Here is a 24959-nt window from a genome sequence, read left to right on the forward strand (position 1 = left end):
GGGGGGGAGATGATTTAGGGCATGTGTTGATCTCCCAGCTGTGGAGGGGGGAGGACTGGTTAGGTCCAGAGTGGTGATAGGGGTTGTTGGATTTAGCAGAGACCGCCTTCTTGAGTGTAGGGTAGATGTTGCCCATCATGGTTATATTGGCATTAGAGGTTTGGATAAGGCACACACATCTACACTTGCACTTCAGATTACAGAAGATCTCCGATAAAGAGCCCCTGAAAGGGTGCCCGTCAAGCATTGCAGCGCCAGCCTGACGGTCTTCTCCTTTTTGTTGATATATTTATGGAAAAACGTGACATCTTAAAGTCTTCAGTGTGACATTGTCTACATACCACAAACACCAATCTCCATGGCAAAATAAGCATAAATGTGTAAGTAGACATAAGCTGGCATGCACCTCAGTGTTTGAATGCACAATAAATGTGACAAGATAGAAACAAGATTTAAAGGCATCTTCACTGCTCATTCACTTTCTGAATGAACAGAACACCTGTTCTTTGTCAGCGAGTTTCTCACAAGGCCGAGCCAAAAGGTGCTAAAAATAGCTTTCCCTGATTAAATCTAACTCACCATATCGAGAAGATCTCGAGGTCTGATAGAGAACTGAGTCGCCCAGCAGTGTCCAACTCTCACTCTTTAGGCCCTCCATGGGGGAAGGGTCATGTACAGTTCAGTTTACGAAGCACCTTCACCGTAAAAGCAGGTAATACAGAATATGAGCACTAGAATCAGTGAATGAAAACCATCCTGGTTTGTCGGCCCTAGGAATATGCTTTGTGTTACTTGTTTCATTAAGCATGTGTCAAAGTGCTTACATATACCTAAATAAATGCACAGATTAGAAGGGAGATTAAATATTTGCCCAAGATCAAACAGTTTGTTAAAAACCGATCTGGCACTGTTCCCCAGCCAGTCCAGTTTTTCCCACACACACTTACAAGTAACTTTCAGTACAGAGTTCGGTTTTAAATACAGCCGTGCAAAAAAAGTTCAAAATGTGACTGTCCAATACAATAACATATCAAATAGAGAGGCCAGGATTAAACATTGTGTCTCAATTAGATTTCAACTAACCAACTAGACCTCAACTGGCAGGGATTCCAATGGCAAATACAAGGGACCACCAATCCTAGTATTGTGCGCCCTGCTCAGATTAATAATATAGTGTGTATTTCCTGCTCATTGGGGTAAAGCGACAAAGCAGAGATTAGATGTCAAGGTTCTTAGTTTCTAGCATGAGCTTTCTGTATGAAGGCCATTTTTAATGCCCCTAAATATTTTCGTCGCACTAGAAATAGGCATGCTTAGATTGTGACCATTTATTTAGGTGATGGGGGTTTTAGGTGGTTACTGGGCAGAACCACTCGTCTTAACACTTTTTCTTTCCTTTCGGATCACGGAGTTATCAATTTCGTAAACTGATTCTTGTCTTCTCCTGTCAGATACCTTCTGACAGTGGTGAGTTTTTGGATACCGAGGCAGTAGCCTCATTACTCCATATTCATTTGGAATTTTGTAGTCGCTGTTTAGGTTGTTTTGTAGTCGCTGTTTAGGTTATTTTGTAGTCGCTGTTTAGGTAAACTCGGCCCTCCAAAGATAGCTATAGCGAGTAGTCAACTCTTACTCTAGGTGGTAGAAGCAAATTGGAACGCAAATACAGTGTCACACCGTAATCATGTTTGATAAGCTCAAAATACCACAGTGTCACGAATTTTAAAATGGCCTGATTTGGAAGAAAGGAGCTATGGAATGAAACCCCCAAAATGCACTGTGACTAAACCCCGCCCCCTCACCCCGAATGAACGTCTCCTGATGCCTCCACACAAGCTTAGCGTCCCTATAAGCAACGCGTTTCCTGCAAAACACTAATGGAAAATTAGCCTTCCTAATTCCAAGAAGAGGTCTCACTCAACAAGGAGCAATCAGGATGCACCTCATGCTGCAAAGTACAGGCAACGCCTCCTTAAAAGCACACTAAACACTCTAATAGATAGAAACGGGCAAATCCCTCGCGCACTACGAACAGGCAGAGCACCCTGACCACATTACCTACAGGGAATACGCCCCACGTTCTCACTTACACTGCCACCTTTCCACTATCGGGTTCAGCCATACTCAGCAGACACCGTTAAGTAAAGGCAAATCAGGTCGCGTAACATAATATATGGTTATCGCCCCAAGTCAACGAGCACCGAAAACCAAGCCTCCTACCCCCACCAAAAAAACCTCAACCTGTCCTTTCTACAACAGTGAGGACGAGCATATTGCCCCCCCCCCCCCCCTGCACCTAGACCAAGCATACCGACGGCCCCACAACAACAAACATAATAGAGAGTCTTAATATTGCAAGAACTGCCTGAGCTACCCCTTCACGTCACACCCCCAAAAGAGAGGCTCATCCTCCAGTATCGGCAGCCCCTTTAACAGCATGAAATGTGAAAATATCCCAGGGCAGCCCCCGTTCACTGGATCATGCAGATAAACACAACTACAGGTAGCTCCGAAACCAAGAAACAACTACCACTACCCTTACGCACCTTCAGCTTGTGCAACTCCACGGTGTCCGCCATCTTCTCCGCTGCGCCTGCACTCTGCTCACTACCACCAATAGCAGCCGTCAGCATCAAAACCAATGGCAGCCGTCCGTGGTCATCACTGGTACCAATGAGAGTCCCCCTTTCTCACAGCCTCGCACCGTCCACCACTCACAATACACCACTGTGCTCAATAAACACCAGTCAAAGTAGACCCTGCGCAGCTCTCAGAGCAATGAGAGACTCACGTGTTCGGAACGACGCGACATTCTCGCAGGTGATTGATGAATACTCCGCTCACAGCAGCCCTGGCGCGGGCTACTGTCGAAGCAGAAAGACTCCACGCGAGTGCTGCAAGGAACGAGGTTATAGCTAGCCCTCTTCTTGCTTGGTTCTGTAAAGTTAGTTCTAGAACTGGAACAAAATGAACAAGCATTGGTAATGCATCGGTTTCGCCTATGTGATGAACATAAGATGTTTTTGTCAATCACCGCCCGGGACACAGGAAGTGTCTTTTAGTCTTTTGTACTTACCAAAATAAAATTAATGTCAAGATACAACTACATGAGAATCTGGAGAGAAATAAATGAATGCCTCTTGGCTTCTCAAAAAATAAAAGTTACTTGTGTTTAAATAAACCTCAAGCATGTATCCTCGTACTGGGACATGCAACTTACTTGACACAACCCCAAAGTATAAATAATTAAAAATAAATAAACAACCTCAATGTCATGTTTGAGTTGGACCATGGCAGCACCTTTCAGGTATATGACATTGCTAAGAATACAGATGGCCAGGCCATGATGCTCAGGAAAGCCCTATCCACTGGAACTCAGGAGGGCCTGGTTAGTGCCTAGTCTGGTTTACTGTACCACAAATAATAGTGATCCCAAAAAAAAGTTACAGAATTCCCAACAGATCCAACACTAAATTCAGATTAAAAAACAAATCAACATCCTGCAAGAACTTCAGAAAAGAAAGAAGCACAGAATAAAAAGGCTAACCGTTCTCCTATTAATCCCAGTAGCACAAATGGTCAAGTTCATAATTCTCCCTCTGCTCTCTCATAAAGTCTACAAGGGCCAACCAAAATATCTCTAACTCAAAATGATGATCCTATTATGCAAACCACCTAATAAGGGTCCCAAAAAGGTAGCCCTGAAGATACCACTTATCTAAACAAGCCATTTCCAATCTTTATTTCGGCCATTGGCCATAAAAGATAAACAGTACACATATACAATCACAATAGATCAGCACATTTGAACAGTATAAAACATTGGAATTGAATGACGCTAAAAATACCTTAAAAACTATGAATCTTCAAAATTAGGAGGAAACCAGCGTCTTTAAAATGCGATTATGGGTGTGCCAGACATTGATAAAAAATTTTGTCAGTGCAAACACAGTTGGGCCTGAGACATCAGATTTTAAAATCCTGTACATTGGGGCACATTCCCTACAGCCCATGTTTCTAATCAATGGAAGAAGCCAATATTTCCTCGCAGCCCTATAAGCTAGGCAGAAAAGGGCCACGTGTAAATCAGTTTCCTCCGAGGTGTCGCAGGCCGGACACTGCTTTGAGGTGGGAGGTGATGACCAGGAGCTGGTGAAAGACCGAAAGGGCAATGTGCCGTATCTCCATTGGAGAAACAGCTTTCTGGCAAGTACAGGGGAGATAGCATCCAAAACCCCCTCAAACCTGTATAAATCCTTACTTTGTGCAAATGCAGAGGATAATGACCCTTCGGCCTGGCTATCTAGGACCCTAGCTAGTTTTTGTTCATGGTATACATTGGCCAGGGACCTTTTGGAAATGTTTAGTGAGGCACTTGCAGGATCAGTCCATAAGTCAGGGAGCCCCATTTCCATACAAATACATTGGATGTGTTTAATCCAGGGGATCCGGAGCGCTTTCGGGTGGGTCAGTAGTTCCACCAACTCCGCCCTATAGGCTGCAAGATCGTTACTACTCCACAGCCTGCGCCAGAAGGCTATGGGTCTCAACCCTATTTCATCGGCTATTGGTCGTAGACCCAGATCAAGCCTCAAGGGGAGGAGCGGGGTGCTGGGCGGAAGCGCGGTTATCTGTCTGATGAATTTATTCTCCGTTAGTGACAGACTACGGCAAGATGTGTGTCCCCACAGTTCCGCCCCGTACATGGTCGCTCCCCGGGCCTGGACCTTGTATATCTGGATAAGCGACCCCAGCGGACGGTGTGAGGAGCCATTCATCATCCGGGCGATGCCCCCGATAGTTTGTGTCAATTTGAGATTCGCCCTGCTCTGATGGGATCCCCAAGACATGGTTTCATTAAGGGTCACACCGAGATATTCGAAGGTGGAGACTCTCTCGAGCCGCGCTGCTCCCAATAGCGGGTTCGGCCGTAGTTTTTGGCTCGGATTCAAAACCATAAACTTGGTTTTGGCCGCATTAATTTCTAACCCCCTGTCAGTGCAGAAGGCCACAAATGAATCTAGGATCCTCTGTATCCCCATAGGGGTTTTAGATAGCAGCAGGGTGTCGTCTGCAAACATAATTGCAGGGACCCTGTTGCCATTCAGTTTGGGGGCGTCGGTATAGTCGGTGGCATTCAGATGGGCGATTACCCCGTTAACGAAGAGGCAAAACAGGGTCGGTGCCAACACACAACCCTGTCTTACCCCTCGGTCAACGGGGAATCTTTCGGTAAGTTCCCCGGACCTCCCACACCTCACTCGAGCATAATTATTGTGGTGTAGCCTCTGCAAGATTATTAGGATGTCCGGCGGAACGCCCATCTCCGCCAGGACGCTCCAAAGTTTCCCTCTGGGCACCAGATCGAAGGCTGCCCGTAAGTCCACAAAAATTGTGTAGAGACTACCGCCCTCGAATATTGCTGCCCTCCAATAGATGATGTTCAGTCTAAAGACCTGGTCCACTGTGGAAGCTCCCTTCCTAAATCCCGCTTGATAGGGACTAAGGACACCCACCTCTTCCACCCAGTCCTGGAGCCGATTCAGCAAGACCCTGCCAAACAGTTTCTGCGCTACATCAATTAAACTGATGGGTCTGTAGTTGGCTGGGAGGAGAGGCGAGCCCTTTTTGAAAATGGGAACCACCTCCGCCCCCAGCCAAGTACTAGGGATTTCCATGCCGCTAAGAACTCCGTTAAAGAGAGCGGTAAGGTAGGGGGCCCAGACGATGGGCTCCTGTTTAAACAGGTCCCTGGGTAGGCCATCCAGTCCCGGCGCCTTTCCCGAGGCGAGTCCTGCTATAGCAGCAGTAACCTCACCCAGTGTCATTGGATCCCCTTCATAATCTGGCCAACCACCCCCGTTGTCAGCGATGAATTCTCCCGGCTCAGAGCTGTATAGGGACTGGAAATGTGCCTGCCACACCCCTGGAGCGATGTTTGGCTCGATTGCCGAATGGAGATTTCCCGACCCCCCCACTCACTATCCTCCAAAACAGGCGGTGATCTTTGGTCGCTAGGGCCTTAGTAAGTTCTTCCCACTGGTTTTCCTCCCATTCGGCTTTGGCGTTGGCAACAAGTTTCTTATAGGCCCGTCTGCTTTCTCTTAGGTTGTCCCCCCCTAAACCCTCCTTGATAAATCTGAGGAGTTCCCCTTTTGCCCTTCTGCATGCTGAGTTGTACCATGATGATTTGCATTGCCGCCCCCTGCTTGGTTTCCGCGTGGTACTGAAGAGGTTAGGGGCCGCAGCTTTTATGAGGTCCTCATGAGCCTTATATAATTTAGCCTGGGAGTCTTTATTGTCCACCTCGGTATCCAAGTTCCCCACAGTTTCCAAGATGGGAATTATCCCATCATAGAGCTTGGGAAGTTTCTTCTTACTTGTGACCAGGTGCTCCCACCTGATTCTTCTCCTGCTGTTTTCCAGGAGAAGCGCAGATTTGTTTCCCTCCAAGACGGCCGTGGGAGTCTGGAGGCCAGGGTGGACAAGGTCGAGCTCGAGTGCATTATGGTCACTATCTGCCCTTTCCGTTACCCTGAAGTCCCGGATGGTTGGCCACTTCACTATTTGGGCCAAGACATAATCCAAGCGAGACTCTCTTCCCACTCTATTATAGGTGGTTCTGCTGGGTATGTCAGATCTCATTCGCCCATTACAGGCTCTAATTCCGAACTTTAGGGTAAGGGCTGTGATTTGTAATGCAAGTGGGGTCCATGCCTTCGAGGGGGGAGCTTCTACTGTCGGCACTGCCCATCTAGCCTCTTCTTCCATTGAGAACCCCTCTAGAAGACCTGACAAGGGCCAACCAAAATATCTCTTAACTCAAAATGATGATCCTATTATGCAAATGAGATAAAAAAATTAAACAGTGTGCTTTTCCTTGTTCCACCTAATAAGGGTCCCAAAAAGGTAGCCCTGAAGATACAACTTATCTAAACAAGCAACAAACGGAATCAAGCAAAATTACGCTGGGCGGGAGGGGGCACTAAACCATTCTGGGGCAAGGGACTAGGAACAAATATCAAAGAAACTTACCTTCTGTAACGTAATCTGTTGCTTATGTAAGGTGCTCCAATGTGCCCTCTCCAATTTCACTCTGTATAAAAGAAAACAAAAAAACTGCACCATGGAGCAGGACAGTGGGGTGGAGAAGGGGCGGGACAACCAGCAAAAACATGCAGTCTTTTGGAGTGCTCCAACTACATGATAAACGTAGCTCTGAAAAGTGTGAGAAGTGGAAGGACACTGGGCAAGGACGAAGTGCTTGAGCCATGCCTGGGGGAGAGGGGCACAAAAGCTTCTCTTTGATCGGCACACAATAAACAATGGTCAGTCACTAAGTAGCCCTCTCTATAAGTAAGCAAAATGTCTTGCAATGACAGCGCATGTTCTGTCTTGAACAATACCTATACATGTCCATACTGATGGCAGGGGGTTCTTTTGTATTCTGGTAGAACAGCAGGTATTTCTGATCCTCTGAGGTTTAATTCTAAAATAAAATGGCTCTGTATATCGGGAATTAATTCTCACTGATTCATTTCAGAAAGATGGCCTCATTCTTGCCCCAGTTCGGTGATCTGTAGCCGGGTTTAAGATGTAGAAATGTAAATGGATACAAAGGATATTCGTACCAAAGCCAACTGAAGGTTTTGCCGACACCACGAAGCGATTCTGCACTGATGACCGACAACTGGTGATAGTGTCTCAGCGGCATAGCTGACATTTCTCTCCTTATTTCACTGTGCTGATAGCACTGGAGAATGTTTCTGTACTGGTGGAATGGGAGACATTTTGAAGAGGTCGCACTCTGGACGTCTGTGTCCAGGCCGCACCAAAGACGGGGGTCTTTCTATATTGAGTCCACTAAAGGCCGATTTAAGTAAATGGAGTTCGGATTATTTTGGTGTTGATGGCGCTGGGCAAGAATGTGGATATTGCCTTATTGCATCCCTGTATTCCTGGCAGTTTAAGCATTTTGTGTAGTGTCCGCAATCATGGCCTTTCTATGCAGATTGAACTGAGCAGCTCAGAACATAGTGGGTGTTTCATTTACAGGGTTTTAATGATCACAAAGCGTATTTTTTTTTTAAAGCCACTAGGTGGAGCTGCGAGCATAGAAAGACAAACAAAGCTAATTTTAAAACACCCTTGTACGCAGAGTCTGATGAAAAAGGAAACAAACCAGGTTGTGAAAAAGGGGTAGCAAACCAAATAACCTTGTGTTTTATAATTGAAGCTTGTGCCCATCAGATGAGACAGGTACAATGCAATCGTCTCGGCATTTTTAAAGTGAGAGCTATTGGCATTGCTCATGACATTATTTTTATTTATGTTTTTTGTTTTTGAAACATACAAATAAATGGCATTGTCATTTACAATGCCAAAAGCTTAATCGCTCGCAAATGCGAGACCTATTGCATTTGCACACACACACAGAGCCACACACATAAAGCCACCCACACACACATACAGAGCCACGCACACACACACACAGAGCCGCGCGCACACACACAGACGGAGCCACACACACAGACAGAGTCGCTCACACACACACAGAAAGAGCCGCGCGCACACACACAGACAGAGCCGCACACACACAGACAGAGCCACGCACACACACACAGACAGAGACACGAACACACAACAGACAGAGCCACGCACACACACAGACAGAGCCACGCACACATACAGACAGAGCCACGCGCACACACAGACAGAGCCACGCACAAACACAGACAGAGCCACGCACACACAGACAGAGCCACACACACACAGACAGAGCCACGAACACACATACAGACAGAGCCACGAACACACAACAGACAGAGCCACGCACACACACAGACAGAGCCACGCACACATACAGACAGAGCCACGCGCACACACAGACAGAGCCAAGCACAAACACAGACAGAGCAACGCACACACAGACAGAGCCACACACACACAGACAGAGCCACGCACACAGAGGCACAGAAAAACCGGGATGACAAGCAGGGAACAGAGGCACAGAAAAACCGGGGGAACAGAGGCACAGAAAAACCGGGGGAACAGAGGCACAAAAAGACCGGGGGAACAGAGGCACAGAAAAACAGGGATGACAAGCAGGGAACAGAGGCACAGAAAAACCGGGATGACAAGCAGGACAAGCAGGGAACAGAGGCACAGAAAAACCGGAATGACAAGCAGGGAATAGAGGCACAGAAAAAACGGGGGAACAGAGGCACAAAAAAAACTGGATGACAATCAGGGAACAGAGGCACAGAAAAACCGGGATGACAAGCAGGGAACAGAGACACAGAAAAACTGGGATGACAAGCAGGGAACAGAGGCACAGAAAAACCAGGATGACAAGCAGGGAACAGAGGCACAGAAAAACCGGGGGACAGAGGCACAGAAAAACCGGGGGAACAGAGGCACAGAAAAACCGGGATGACAAGCAGGGAACAGAGGCACAGAAAAACCGGGATGACAAGCAGGGAACAGAGGCACAGAAAAATCAGGGGAACCGAGGCACAGAAAATCTGGGATGACAAGCAGGGAACAGAGGCACAGAAAAGCTAGGATGACAACCAGGGAACAGAGGCACAGAAAAACCGGGGGAACAGAGGCACAGAAAAACCGGGATGACAAGCAGGGAACAGAGGCACAGAATAACTGGGTTGACAAGCAGGGAACAGAGGCACATAAAAACCAGGGGAACAGAGGCACAGAAAAACCAGGGGAACAGAGGCAAAGAAAGACCGGGGGAACAGAGGCACAGAAAAACCGGGATGACAAGCAGGGAACAGAGGCACAGAAAAACCGGGATGACAAGAGGGGAACAGAGGCACAGAAAAACCAGGATGACAAGCAGGGAACAGAGGCACAGAAAAACCGGGATGACAAGCAGGCCGGGATGACAAGCAGGGAACAGAGGCACAGAAAAACCGGGATGACAAGCAGGGAACAGCGGCACAGACAATCATTTACAATGCAATGGTCTTGGCTTTGTTAAAGTTAGAGCTATTGGCATTGCAAATGGCATTTTTTTCACTTTTTGTTTTTTTTTTAAACATAAATAAATGATATTGTCATTTACAATGGCAATAGGTGAGCATTAGAGAGTAGTAGAGAGTATCAGCGGACACAGAGCCACACACACACACACACACACACACACACACGCACACCCACACACACACACACACACAGAGCCCCACACACAGACAGAGCCCTACACACACACACAAGCAGAGCTCCACACACACACAGACAGAGCCCCACACACAGAGACAGAGCCCCCCACACACACAGACAGAGCCCCCCAAACACACACAAGCAGAGCTCCACACACACACAGACAGAGCCCCACACACACAGACAGAGCCCCCCACACACACAGACAGAGCCACACACAGACACACAGAGCGCCACACACACACACACACACAGAGCGCCACACACACACAGTCACACACACAGAGAGCGCCACACACACAGAGCTCCACACACACACAGAGCGCCACACACCCCTAAACCACCCACCCGATTCAAAAACCTCACAATGGCAGGACAGCTCAGCGTGAAGTTATGTGTTCATTTCAAATTGTGGGAGACAACTGCTTTTAGAGTACACACCCCCTCACCAAAATTAATGTAAGAAATTACAGACGCTTCTTGCAACGATACCCTGAAATAATCAAGATTATAGGCACGTTATAAAACCCAGTAGAGACACTGGACCTACTGCCACCACCGCAAGTGCAGTTATTAACCTGTGAAAATAGACGCATTAGGGGTTAAGAAAGCACTATTACAGGAGGAATTAAAAGGGGGTGTGATACGAACTACCGAAGCTTAGGTTAGACACATTAAATGCACTGCAAGACATGAGCAAGGGGGCGAATGCTTCGATCCAAACTAACCGGCATCCCGGCATAGGTCAAACCACGTTTTAATGGTAAAACGAAACAAACCACAAGGAGATGGGCAGAGTGAGGGAGTGGGGCCAAGATGATAATGAAGATCCGCGAGGGCTCGACAGTGGAAGACCAAGGGCATGCTGTGACAGCTGTGGCGGGTTCACTGGACTGCGGCTGCTCCAGGTGTGGGATGGGTGGTACCTGCAAGAGTCTACACAATGGTTACAAGTCACCTCCCCATCCACCGGGGGAGGTTTAGCGCCCCCTATCAGCTTAAACCGTGCTTTCATGCAGCAGGCACGCTGACGGAAGGCAATAAACGGAATCCTGTGACACGAGGGGCAGGCACTGAAGGAGCCAGGAGAACAACGCACCTCCACTGACAAGCAGGCACGCCTGGGGACCCTGCCACCCGAGGAGCAGGCACGTTGAGGGACCCTGCCACAGGAGGAGCAGGCTCACTGAAGGAGCCAGGAGAACAACGCACCTCTCCACAGAGAAGCAGGCACGCCTGGGGACCCTGCCACACGAGGAGCAGGCACGTCCGGGGACCCTTCCACACGAGGAGCAGGCATGTCGAGGGACCCAGCCACACGAGGAGCAGGCACGTCGAGGGACCCTGCCACACAAGGAGCAGGCACATTGAAGGCGTCAGCAGCACAACACGCACTCCACAGAGAGAGTAGCACAGAGTAAACAGGCACGTGTGGGGAGCCTGCCGCACGAGTAGCAGGGACTTCTGGGGACCCTGCCGCACGAGGAGGACTTACGTCTGGGGACCATGCTGCACGAGAAGCAGGCACACCGAAGGAGCCAACAGCACAACGCATCACTCCACAGAGAGGCAGCACAGAGCGAGGAGGCACATCTGGAGGAACCTGCCTCACGAGGAGAGGCATGTCTGGAAAACGCTGCCCCACAAGGAGCAGGCACAGTGAGGCTCTGCCGCGTGGGGAGCAGGCACACTGAAGCAGCCAGCCGCACAAACACTCCACCCACAGAGGAGCACAGAGTGAGGAGGCGGGTCTGGGGGAAAACTGCCGCATGAGGAGCAGGCAAGTGGAAAGCATCCGTCCGTAGGTCTTGCTGGACGTGAGGAGACCTTGCACTGCCTGGAACAGGTACCTCTAGGGAGCAGGAGGTAGGGAGCAGGAGGTATAGAAAGCAAGGAAACTTAAAGCACAGAGAGGAGGCACTCCTGGAAAACCGCAACACAAAACACCACCTCCGGAGAACTTCGCACAGGCACCTGGAGACAACCTGCAGTGCACAGCAGGCAACCCCACTGTGAAAACCACCTACTAAAGCACGAGGGCGTCTGCCAGAACCGTGGCCTCTCTCTGGGGTCCTACATCAGTAAGGGGCTCGTGCTGTGGTCCTCAGGGAAGCCGGAAGCGCATCAGCTAACAAGGGCCTGCAGCAGAGGGCACAGCTCCCTCGTGGTCTCTTGGGCCTCACACACCTCTGAGGCCTTAAGCTCCACCAGAGACCGTCGAGCCCAGGCATTGTACTGCTATCTGGGCATCCGTCACAAAGGGGCACCTAGCCCCCCAACAAAGGGAATCAGCGGCCCCAGACTAGTAAAGAGTCACCCCCTCCACAGCGGCACACAGAGAGCCCCGTCCAAGTGAAGCAGCCAGGGAGGCCCCCGCCCCCTGCACAGCCCGACCCAGGCTGCCTCACACCACAGCAGGAACCAATTTAGAGAAGGCGGGGTCTGCAGCGCGAGGTCACTCCAGTGTTCTGGTTTTAAGCAGCCCACCGGCACCCTTCTCTGGGCGGATTTACCAATTCAGTTCCAATTTGGGATTATTCTCGGCTGCTGCCGCGGGGTGACTTCTAAAAAGGTAGGTTCACTTCACTAGCCTTTTTACAACATTCATTAGCCGCCTGTTAATTAATTACTCTGGGTCATAGATGTCTGCGCTGTAATGTATTTAAATGAACCACTTTTACGGCCTATAGTGTGCACTTCCGTGTGTCTGCACATGACAGCAGTGAACTGTGCAGGTTTTTGCTAGCAGCTTTCCTCCCCAGTCCTACCTCCATGCCATGCGTGACACCATCGGCCGGCCCTGGTTCATTAACCCGCAGAACGTAGTTTTCACAGAGAGAAAACACACTGGAATTTGAACCAGTTGAAGAAAATATAGAAAAAAATAAACTCACCAGACACTGGCAGACGCATACAATTAGTGCCAATGTGACCCAGTAGCTCTCTACTTCTTCGCGGTCGGGCAGAAATGTCTTCAGAAAAGCGCCGACATTCTCAGATTCGGGGGCGTGGTTTTCTTTCTCTCCTCTTCCCATTGGCTGGAAGGTAAATTTCCAGTCAATGGGAAGAGGAGAGAAAGAAAACAAGAAAAAAGCGAAAAAACACGCCCCCGAATCTAAAAAAAACGGGGCTTGAACAGAGTAACACCCCTTTCCTCCAATGGTTGGCCTCCGTTAAGGACGCCAGCCAATGTAGAAGAGGGGCGGGTTCAAGCCCCCATACTGGTAAACATTAAATCTCTGATTGAGACTGCGCAAGCGCAGCCTACGGTCCTCGACCTAAAAAACATGAAGTTCTTCCATTTCAGCACCTTGAAACCTGATACGGAACACATGGCAGCCTGCGCTCTCCAGCACTCGAAAAAACAAGCGCTCGCGCGCCTCGCGTGCCAGCAGGGCGAGGGGGCCTGCCGATTCCCTTGCGGGACCAAGGTCATAAAAGAAACCCCTTTGGATTGATATTTACTCGTCACTCCATACACAACTCACTCGAAAACAGTTAATTTCCAGTGGACAAGAGGGATGTAAACAAAAAAGACAATAAATCTAAAACAATGCAAATGTATTCATAGTTCAAAAGCATGTATATCATGGTGCATACAATACATAACATTCAAATATCCTGGCTAGACAATTTTATTCAGGCCTTTAAAAAGACACACACATATATATCTACATAAAAACACAAAAATACACAGGGACCTAATAAAAAGGAAAAATATTTCCTATTACTAAAGAAAACTAATAAACCATATAAGGACAGCTATGAATAATTCATACAAATACTGAAGTTTGATATAATTGTCGCCACAGATTTTATAAAGTTTTCTTATTCAAGCATCAACGCGTTTCGGTGGGCACTAATTTTATAGCCAACACCTTCTTCAGGAAGATTTGTATAAAAGTCCCAATCCAAATCAACATCTGGAAAACATGAATATAACAATAAATAACTAAAAACAGGATTTTAGGAAAAGACATATATCAACCTTCTTTTTTAGTAAAACAACCCTCTGTCCATCACACAACCCATCCATTCACTTCTACATGTCATTTCACACAATTCTTTTTAGAACAACAGTGGTCCCATGCATTCAAAAATATATGAAGCAATAAATATAGACAAAATCAAATCTATATTTGGAGTGAAATGTCCAGCCAGACAGAGGTCATTCAAGTTTACTCAATAAACAGTTAATCCATACAGCGAGAATACCTTCCACAATACACCCGTGTGGTGCACAAGCCTGTGCCCAACACTAACGGGGTGAGTACAGAAGGCAGATAAGAAACATAGAAGGGTTTTTTAAGGCAAGCAAACGTTTTTCTGTTTAAATTCAAATTATACAGAAGTGTCAAAAAGCACCATTACAATAGAATACATAGAAATCAAGTTTCGTATGGGGTGCTAGACAGGTCGACGGCGTTTCGGTCCCCCTATTAGGTCATGGGGACCATCATCAGGACAATCAATAGTTGCCTTAGCGTTATAAAACCTCAAATTGCCTGAAAAAGGAAAGAAAATAAGGAGAAAATATGTACATTTTAGAACCAAATATTCATTCTGTTTAATAAAGTGACTGGAAGTGAAACGTGCATCCGAACGCTTTAGAGGTAAAATGCCTCGCGATTTCAAGTGGTATTACCACAAGGCGAGTGAGTTCCAACGTGCTTTAGAGGTGAATTGCCCCGCGATTTCAGGTGGTGAGTTCGAACGTGCTTTCAGTTGGGCGGAAGGCAGGGGCTGCGCCGAGGTGGGGATCAGGCTGGGAGCATATGCTGCATATGACCGAGCTGCCGGCAGCCGAGTGCGAACATGCTTCAACGTCCAAGGACGTGTCAATGCGTGGTAAATAAAAGTGAGCAATCGCAATTTGTGCCTATTCCGATGAAGCGTGAGCGATCTCACAGTCATGAGCGTGGTGATACGAGGAACGTTTATGTGACTATCGGGGGTGAACATACACGAAACGTGCCTATATTGGGGCACGTCGACCTGTCTAGCACCCCATACAAAACTTGATTTCCATGTATTGTATTGTAATGGTGCTTTTTGACACTTCTGTATAATTTGAATTTAAACAGAAAAACGTTTGCTTGCCTTAAAAAACCCTTCTATGTTTCTAATCCACCTTCTGTACTCACCCCGTTAGTGTTGGGCACAGGCTTGTGCACCACACGGGTGTATTGTAGAAGGTATTCTCACTGTAAGGATTAACTGTTTATTGAGTAAACTTGAATGACCTCTGTCCGGCTGGACATGTCACTCCAAATATAGATTTGATTTTGTCTATATTTATTGCTTCATATATTTTTGAATGCATGGAATCACTGTTGTTCTAAAAAGTATGTTCCCCGAGGTCCCCTGCTGACTGAATTGGGGCCCCTTGTTGTTGTTAATATTTCACACAATTCAGCATAATAATTAGCTGAAAATAGTCACATACTTTCTTAGTCTATTTCATGTGAATCTATGTGATTCAAAAGGTACTCCGCTACAACACCCACATTTAAATATCTGCACTTACACAGAACAGGTCTAAGGTGTAGCGAGGGTGTGTAGATTTTATATCGTATACCTGGATCATATTAAAGAGTACCCAGATGTATGGTGTACTATACGATAATTGTATCAGAAACAGAGATTTGCATTTATGTACCTATTTCTGGGCACACGGCGGTCTCCAGAAAATACTGCCTACCGGAATTCAGTAAAAACACAGCCAAAAGATCCTCAAGCTCATAAGTACCTATATTAGAGGATCAGAGTGTTAGCTATACTTTTACTTCAAAGTAAATATTTTTCTCATATACATAAAAGCAGCCATATTTACCTTTAATCAGGGGCAAATCTCAGTGTATGTTCACACAACTAACTGGATAACGGCTGATTTAAGTAAATGGAGTTCAGATTATTTTGGTATTGATGGCACTGGGCAAGAATGTAGATATTGCCTTATTGTTCTCCGGGCAATTCGGTATTCCGCGAGGGTGGACCCTCGCCGAATACCGGATTGCCCGGAGAACCTCATTGGATTCTTACCTTTGACAAAAAATCGATTGTGGAACAACAATACTGTTTTCTTGTTCAATAAGCTTTAACAATCTTCAACAAGAGTGATATGGATTACTCAAGAGATGAATGATTGTAGCATTGGATTTTGCCATCATAACTTAAAAACAAAAAAAGGATTCATCCTTGTGTAGTGATCAGGTCCACACAGAAGATGATGTAGAGATGTTTATTAGTTGTCAAGTTGTTAAGATGATATTAACACCCCACCAGGAACATCTAGCATAATGCTCAGCCCAATGCCAACTGTCATCTACAGCCCACAGAGCCCCAACATTCTACAAAGCATCATTGCTGCAACATTCTACCAGCAGGAGTAGAGAGGGAGATAACATGCAAAGCATAAACAGGATGCAAGAACACTACATTTTCCCCCTTTGTCCGAAATGAAAACAAGCAGAGAAAGAACACCAAACGGAAAGAACCCCGGTAAGAAAGAATCAAAGAAAAGTAAAACATACGGAAGAACATACCCATCCTCCATTAGAGAAGAAACATGAAAAAGTCAAGAAGACAAAAAGAAACAAGCAAGAAAAACATACAAGAACCCATCTGCTTTCCCTTCAAATAACAGAAGAAAGATAAGAAAACGGCAGACAGGAAAACCAAGCTTGAAAGTACCAACAGCTAACCGACATACATACCTACTGGCCAGACAGGAATGTAAGACGGATAGACAACAGTACAAGAACCAAGATAACATTTAAAGTCCAACCCTCAGAGATAAAAGGTAAAGAAACCAACACGAGAGTGAGAACAATGAAAACAAGAGAAAACAGATAAAATAGAAGCATCAAAAGAAGACAAAATTACCCGTTCTCCCACCAGAAAGTTAAACATAAGCATGTAGAACAAAAAGAAACCTTTACATTACTTTTAAAAAGCTAAAGGCGCAGCTTACAGCAACTAGAGATGGCGCAGTTTTCAACAAGATGTCACAACAAGCGTGACCTACATGAATCAAATGAAGAAACTAAGGAACATAAGGAGCCAAAAACCAAGGAGCCACTAAGGGAACATCAGCACGCTTTAAAGCCCCACCAGTGTTCTCCAGATCGGACAGCCCTGCTCAAGCGTGTTATGCGTGGCTCACCTGGACATTCATCAAGAGTAAGCACGTTTTTGTTCCTTGTTTGTGTCTGCTGTAGTGAAACCTATGCAAGGACATTTTTGAAGAGATGTTCTGTGTCAGCTGATGCGTGCTATTCAGTGTTATTTAAATGCTTTGAAGCTGATGTTTGTTCCTATGTCTAGCGACAGCACGTTTGAAACTGCGCACCTGCCAAATGGAATATAAATGTCGGTCTGATCTTCGTTTTCAAAAGGCCTGCATGTTATTAACCTTGCAATGATAAAGGATAAGTGCGCCATACATGTCAGCTGTATATTCGAGGAAATCTGACAGTTGTGTATTCGAGGAAGTGGTTTACTAGTTTGAAACATCGCTTTTGGGACTGTCTTTATTCAAGCTGTTTAAAAGCTGTTATCAGTTAAAATGAAAAGAAAACTGCGTGCCTTTCACAGCTGTTCGAGACTATCGCCTCACTTTGTGATCAAGCGTTTGGGAGGTGTAATTAACGAGGCACTGTTAATGGTACATATCTAAGTGCTGCACACATTTGTTTTGCAAGGAAACCATTAATTTGAACAGCGCATTTCAACCGACAACTTTTTATTTAAAACATTGCGCGAGGAGCGCGGAAAGCCTACCTTCGCCTCAGCCCCTTGTGACGCAGTCTTTCTCATTATACAGCACTTACGTCCTGAGCTGCGGAACCTTTACTAGAACCACCCGGCCTTACGTCAAAAGACGTGCCACCATCTTGGAAAGTCACGTCCTCCCTACAATCGGAGAATGAGGAAATGCCTGCTGTTCACGTTTTTTTTTTGTCCATAAAGTTAAATTAAAGAAAAAACATCCCAAGTTTGACAATGGAAAAGCATCTCACTTTTGATTAACCGGATGAAATTACATTAAGGAATCTTTTAAAATGTTCATTGTTCTTTGACTGACATTGTGTGTTTTTATTATTCTGTCAATGACTGTTCCGGTATTCTTTTACAGTCTGCGTTCTGCAATGTGCCAATTTGCAAAATTTCTTTTTCATCAAAGAGTCTTTTAGTCTGCAGTTTAAGTCTTCGGTATTTTTAAAGAGTATAACGTTTCTTTTAAAAGCTGGTGTTGCAACAAGATTAGTTCACAATTCAAAAAAGGTTACACTGCCATCTAGCGTTTTATTTTGGCAATAGTGCATCTTATTGCATTTATGTAATGTTTTCTCTTGAAGTATGTTACATTTTAATATATCTCGTTTTTTTTTTCAGGCACACCTTTGTCATGTTGTTAGTACAAACTTTAACATAGGCGAAATGTTTTACTTCTCAGTTTTGGGAAAAATGTTTACGCTTTAAGTGTAGTTTGCTAACCTTTGAACTGGCATGCGTTTTTTTGTAAGAGTGGGTTTTTAGTCCCATGATCCTTAGGGGTGGGTTTTAAGTCCCATATCCTATTTCTATTGTTGGTGTTTTACTGGGTTTCAAACCTATTTCTCGTTTGACTCACTTGTATGTTTTTAGGGGGTTTGAGTCCCACCTATGCATGTAGTTTTGCGTGTATGTAGTTACAGGGTTTCTGTCCCACCTACGTGTCTGGTTTTGGGGGTATTATCCCATCCTCGTCGCCAATAATATTGTAGTGATCAGGTCCACACAGAAGATGATGTAGAGATGTTTATTAGTTGTCAAGTTGTTAAGATGATAATAACACCCCACCAGGAACATCTAGCATGATGCTCAGCCCAATGCCAACTGTCATCTACAGCCCACAGAGCCCCAACATTCTACAAAGCATCATTGCTGCAACATTCTACCAGCAGGAGTAGAGAGGGAGATAACATGCAAAGCATAAACAGGATGCAAGAACACTACACCTTGCCATATGAATAAATCATCTATTTTAAAATAAGGAACGTATACTCACATTTAACTGAAACTGTGGATGAGTGGGGGCTGAAGAGAGGGAGTCTAAGAGGAGAGAGCGGGAGAGGAGGGCCCCTGCAATGGGGATGAGTGGGGGCTGAGGAGAGGGAGTCTGAGAGGAGAGAGCGGGGAGAGGAGGGCCCTGCACCGGGGATGAGTGAGGGCTGAGGCGAGGAAGTCTGAGAGGAGAGAGCAGGGAGAGGAGGACCCTGCACTAGGGATGAGTGGGGGCTGAGTAAGAGGGACTCTGAGAGGAGCGAGCGGGTGAGGGGGCCCCCTGCACCGGGGATGAGCTGGCAGGGTGAGGAGAGTGAGTCTGAGAGGAGGGAGCGGGCAGAGGAGGGCCCTGCACTGGGGTTGAGGAGAGGGAGTCTGAGAGGAGAGAGCGGGGAGGGGAGGGCCCCTGCCTTGGAGATGAGTTGGAGCTGAGGAGAGGGATTCTGAGAGGAGCGAGTGGGGAGAGGAGGGCCCCTGCACTGGGGATGAGTGGGAGCTGAGAAGAGTGAGTCTGAGAGGAGAGAGCGGGATGAGTTGGGCTGAGGAGAGAGAGTCTGAGAGGAGAGAGCGGGTAGAGGTGGGCCCTGCATCGGGGACAACTGGCGGCTGAGGAGAGGGAGTCTGAGAGGAGAGAGCAGGAGAGGAGGGCCCTGCACCAGGGATGAGTAGGGGCTGAGGAGAGGGAGTTTGAGAGGAGAGGGCCTCCTGCACTGTTGATGAGCGGGGGCTGAGCGATAGGTCGTCTGAGAGGAGAGCGCGGGAAGAGGATGGCCCCTGCACTGTGGATGAGTGAGGGTTGAGAAGAGGGAGTCTGAGAGGAGAGAGCAGGAGAGGGGGGCCCCTGCACTGTGTATGAGTAGGAGCTGAGGAGAGGGAGTCTGAGGGGAGAGAGCGGGGACGAGTGGGGGCTGTGGAGAGGGAGTCTGAGAGGAGAGAAAGGGGAGAGGAGGGCCCCTGCACCATGGATGAGAGGGAACTGAGGAGAGTGAGTCTGAGAGGAGAGAGCGGGAGAGGGGGCCCCCTGCACTGGGCATGAGTAGGGGCTGAGGAGAGGGAGTCTGAGAGGAGAGAGCGGGAGATTGGGCCCCCTGCTTTGGGGATGAGTAGGAGCTGAGGAGAGGGAGATTGAGAGGAGAGAGCGGAAAGAGAAGGGCCTCTGCACTGTGGATGAGTGGGGGCTGAGGAGAGTGAGTCTGAGAGGAGGGCCCTGCACCGGGATGTGTGGGGGCTGAGGAGAGGGAGTCTGAGGAGAGAGAGTGTGGATGATAAGTGGGGCGTGAGGAGAGAGTGGGGAGGAGAGGGGGGAAAGGAGGAGGGCACCTGTACTGGGATGAGTGGGGTTTGAACGAGAGAGCTGGAGAGGATAGAATGCCTGCGGGGGATCTGAGGTGGCAGGGGACGAGTGGTAATGGAGAAGGGAGTAAGCTTTGAGAGGGCACAGCAAGGAGAGGGGGATGAGAAGCCATAGTCCGAGTGAGAAACAGGGAGAGGCGAGCGAATGCATGCGTGCGCCCGTTCATTTTGTATTAAAACGTGTATGGCCCACCAGGCCCGGTGATACCATCCCGGCGTTCTTCTGACAATTACAAATGTCTCCTGAGATACCCAGCCCCTCCCCTTCCAAGGGGAGCCTGGTACCCAGTCCCTCTGCCGCTCCCGGCGGCTCCCTGGCAGGACCTCTAAGAATGGTACTTTGGGCACAATCCAGGGCATACACAGACCATAAGCTCTTTAAAGCCCCTACCTGCAGCTGACTCTTAACAATTGTGTCATAAAATAAACAGGCTTGTTGTAAACATTAATCGGTGAGCCTAACATGCCAAACTCTGCTGTCCGAGAGGGCATGCCCATGGGGTCTGTGTGCAGGATCAAAAATTTGCTAGCATTTGCGCCAAGAATTTTCAATTCTATTAAGGACACGGAGGCGAGGATTATGTTTCTCTTATCTTTACTGCAAAACACAGCAGCCAATGAAAACATACAGTTTAGTGTAAAAACAACTACATTGCCCATGATGCACACATATAAGCCACGCCTCCACAGTCTATAAGAGCCTCCTGCGTGATTCAATCATCCTCTTTGTTTGCAGAGAACGCAAGTCCAAACATGAATATGAATAATTCCAAACTTCCTCCAACGTGGAGTATAAACTGAAATCTTCAAGCGCAAGCTCTTGCCATCCATCGTCTTCTATTCAGACTTCTTGTCTGATCCTGAAATAAAAGGAAATGAAACATCCGTAACCACTGTATAATCAAATATATCATAAAATGCAACATGGGCGGGTAAGCTTTAATACTGTTAATAAAGCCGGGTGGGATAATCCTCGCCTCCGTGTCCTTAATAGAATGGAAAATTCTTGTTGTGAATGCTAGCAAATTTTTGATTCTATTACAGGACCGGAGGCTTCAGATTATGCTAGTTTAACGCTGTCCAAATACCACAGAAGTAATATCACCCACCGGCTTATAGTAAATGTTTTAAAAGTTGACTCTGAAGACCAATCTGCGCAACGCATAATGTCTTGAATGTTAGAACCCAACATCTACGATTTCATGGCCGTAGCGCCTCTGACAGAATGTGCCCCAAACCTCTGGATGTGAATACCAGCTTCCTGAATGATAAATCTAAGCCATCTGGCAATGGTGGCAGCAGCCACCGGTTTATACGGCTTCAATAAAGCAATCAACCAATCAACAGTTGAGAACAACCCTGTGGTCTCAGTGCCCTTGTACACTCTTCATATGCCTTTAAACAATTCACTACACATAATTTTTCATTCTCTGGGAAAGCATTGTAATCAATGTGTCGAGAAAGTGTCTTGGTACGTCCAGTAATAGTGAAAGAAACCCCTTCCGGGGCAAATACTCTACCTGTAACGTCGAGTGCTCTCACATCCGATGAACGTCTGCATGCTGACAGGCATAGTAAGATAGCCAATTTGGCAGATAACTGCTAACTAGATAGAAGGGCATTAGTAGGCCAATGATTAAACAGAGATATAACTAAAGAGACCTCCCACAGACCCGTATATTTGGGTTTGGGAGGATTAGCAACCCTGATGCCCTTACGGAACTTGCATACCACTGGATGCATGCCCACTGGCTTGCCATCCACCATTTCATGACCCGCAGAAATGGCTGACCGAAAATTGTTGACCGAGCGATGAGCCAGACCCTCCGAAGCTTTGTCGGAAAGGAAATTTAACACTTGGGGTAATTCTGCTCCCACGGGATGCAAATGTCGTTCGAAGCACCAATCCACCCAGCCTTTCCATGCCGAGGAATAACGCTTCCTTGTGGAAGGTGCCTAGGCTTGCTTGATAAACTCAGAAGCCTTGTCCGAAACTCCTGGCATGTGCCACTGTTTCCTAAAAGCCTCCATGCCATCAGCGTGAGGCGTCCCTCGAGAATCATGGGATGGTTCTCCTGAAGAGGGCCCAGGAGCAACGAGTTCGACTCGGGGAGCAACCTGGCAAGGTCGCAACTCCCCTGGAGTAACATCGGAAACCACGGTTGAGATGTCCAGCACGGTGTCACGAGGACTATCTCTGCCCGTTGCCTGATCACCTGTGTTATCACCCTGGAGATCAGTAAGAACGGGGGAAACGCATATTGAGTCGCGCCTGACCAATTCTGCAGAAAAGCATCGGTCGCCCGAGCCATCAGGTCCGGCCTCCAGCTGAAGAACTGAGGAATCTGGTACGTGAGCCTGGAGGCAAAGATGTCCAACTGGAAGGGTCCTCAAATGTCCTGGAGCCACTGAAAGACTATGGGAAGCAACTTCCAGACGCTGAAATCCCTGAGGTACCTGTAGTTCCAGTCCGCCACCTGATTGGATTGTCCTGGTATGTACTCCGCGATCACCGTTATCTGTTGGTTGAGGCAATGATGCCAAAAGTCCTTGGCTATCTCGACCAGAAGGTACAATCTTGTGCCTCCCAACTTGTTGATTTACCTCACCGCAGACACATTGTCCATGCGGAGGAGGATGCAACAAGAGGTTTGCCTCGGGGACAGTGTCCGAATTGCGAAAGACCCGGCAAGTAGTTCTAGACAGTTTATGTGCAACGACAATTCCTGCTGAGACCATCTTCTGCCTGTGGAGATGTCTCCGCAGCGTGCGCCCCAGCCCCAGCCCCAGCGGCTGGCGTCTGACTCGATAACCACCTCTGGTTGGGAACCAAAGATTGCGCTGCCATTCCAGGCATCTACGTGGCCCAGCCACCACTGCAGTTCGGTCCTGACTTCCTGAGACAATGGGATGTTGTCCGCGTAGGACAACCCTTTCTGGATGTGTTGAATCTTCAGGCTTTGTAAGGCCCTGTAATGGAGAGGGCCCGGAAATATGGCTTGGATCGAAGAGGCTAGAATCCCCACTACTCTGTCAATGGCCCTGAGCAAAACCATCTGCCTGCTCAGCAATGCAAGGATCTCTTTCTTGAGATCCTTCAATTTTGTTTTGGGAAGGCTCAACTGAGCCGACCTCGAGTCTATCGTGAAACCGAGAAAGTCTATTAACTGCATCAGGGAGATCACCGACTTTGCGAGGTTGATTACAAACCCCAAGCTCTGCAGGAGCGTTGTCGTGAGATGTAGATGTTTTAGAAGGGTGTCCTGACTCTGAGCCATGATCAGGATATCATACAAATAGATTATCAGCCTCACCCCCACTCTCTCAGATGAGCCACAACTGGCTTCATCACTTTGGCGAAACACCACGAAGCTGATGAAAGCCCGAAAGGAAGGCCCAAATACTCGTACCACTGACAGTTCCACCGGAATCGGAGGAAACGACGGTGTGGCGGGAAGATCAGAATGGGGAGATAGGCGTCCTTGAGATCTAACCTCACCAGCCAATCTCCTTCCTGCAACAAGTCTGCTAACAGATGGATCCCCTCCATCTTGAAATGATTGTATGTGAGAAACTGATTGAAACCCTTCAGATTGAGGACAAGTCTGTTTCCACCTCCTTTCTTCTGCACGAGGAAAATGTTGCTGCAAAAACCATGAAGCCCTCCGTTGCAGGTTGCTATCGCGTGTTTTTGCAGCAACTGCACAATTTCTGTGTCTATAAAACTGCGATCTTGTAGGGAAAAATGGATGTTTGCGGGGAGATCGTTCTGAAACGGAGGAGAATAAAAATCCAAATGAAAACCCCTGATGATGGTTTGCAACACCCAAGCATCCTGAGTCAGCTTCTGCCATTGTAGAAGACAGTGCTGAGTGCGACCCCCCCAAAGGAAGATGAGAATGATCTGTAACACTCACCGGAGGACTGCTGGGCCTTAAAGTTTGCCCTGTTGCTGCCATTCTGGAAACATCCCCTGTTGAATCTTCGGCGAGAAGGATAGAATGTACCTCCACGCGTGGAGTCCCACTCCCCCCGGCCGCGACCGAAGTCGCCTCTCTGGGAGCCTTGGTGTAAATTACGGCCTGACGAGTGACCCTGCCTTGTCTGGCCCGATTAAAAACACCCTGCTGGAAGACTCTCTTAATTCCAGTTTGCGCTTTGTCCAGAGATGTAAACGTGCCGACATATTTAGACACATCCTTAACGAAGCGCTCTCCGAAGAGCTGCCTACTCACCAAGGGAACAGGTTCTGCGTCCGCCACTTCCGTGAGGTTGCTATCCATTCTGATCAGCAGCGACTTGCGTCTTTCCACTGATATTGCGTAATTTGCATTGCCAAGTAGGCATTTTGCCCGTTGGGTCCAGCCCGCTAGGATATC

At 47.5% G+C, this 24959-nt stretch overlaps 1 protein-coding gene across 2 annotated transcripts in view; it reads right to left on the reverse strand.

Annotated features, from left to right (window-relative positions):
* Nucleotides 1-2672, reverse strand: part of SARNP (SAP domain containing ribonucleoprotein) — an 852488-nt gene extending 849816 nt beyond the window's left edge. Inside the window, exon 1 of one of the 2 annotated variants that reach the window (XR_015309775.1) lies at nucleotides 2547-2672. Coding sequence is in view for 1 of the 2 variants with exons in the window: in XM_086964011.1 (XP_086820137.1) it covers nucleotides 2547-2579 (33 nt within the window). In the remaining variant the exon portion in view is untranslated. The remainder of the gene's footprint in view (nucleotides 1-2546) is intronic. The other variant, XM_086964011.1, reaches the window with a different exon arrangement.
* Between the last annotated feature and the right edge of the window lie 22287 nt (nucleotides 2673-24959).

This window comes from Lissotriton vulgaris, chromosome 1_1 (assembly GCF_964263255.1).
Source record: "Lissotriton vulgaris chromosome 1_1, aLisVul1.2, whole genome shotgun sequence".
Lineage (NCBI taxonomy): Eukaryota > Metazoa > Chordata > Amphibia > Caudata > Salamandridae > Lissotriton > Lissotriton vulgaris.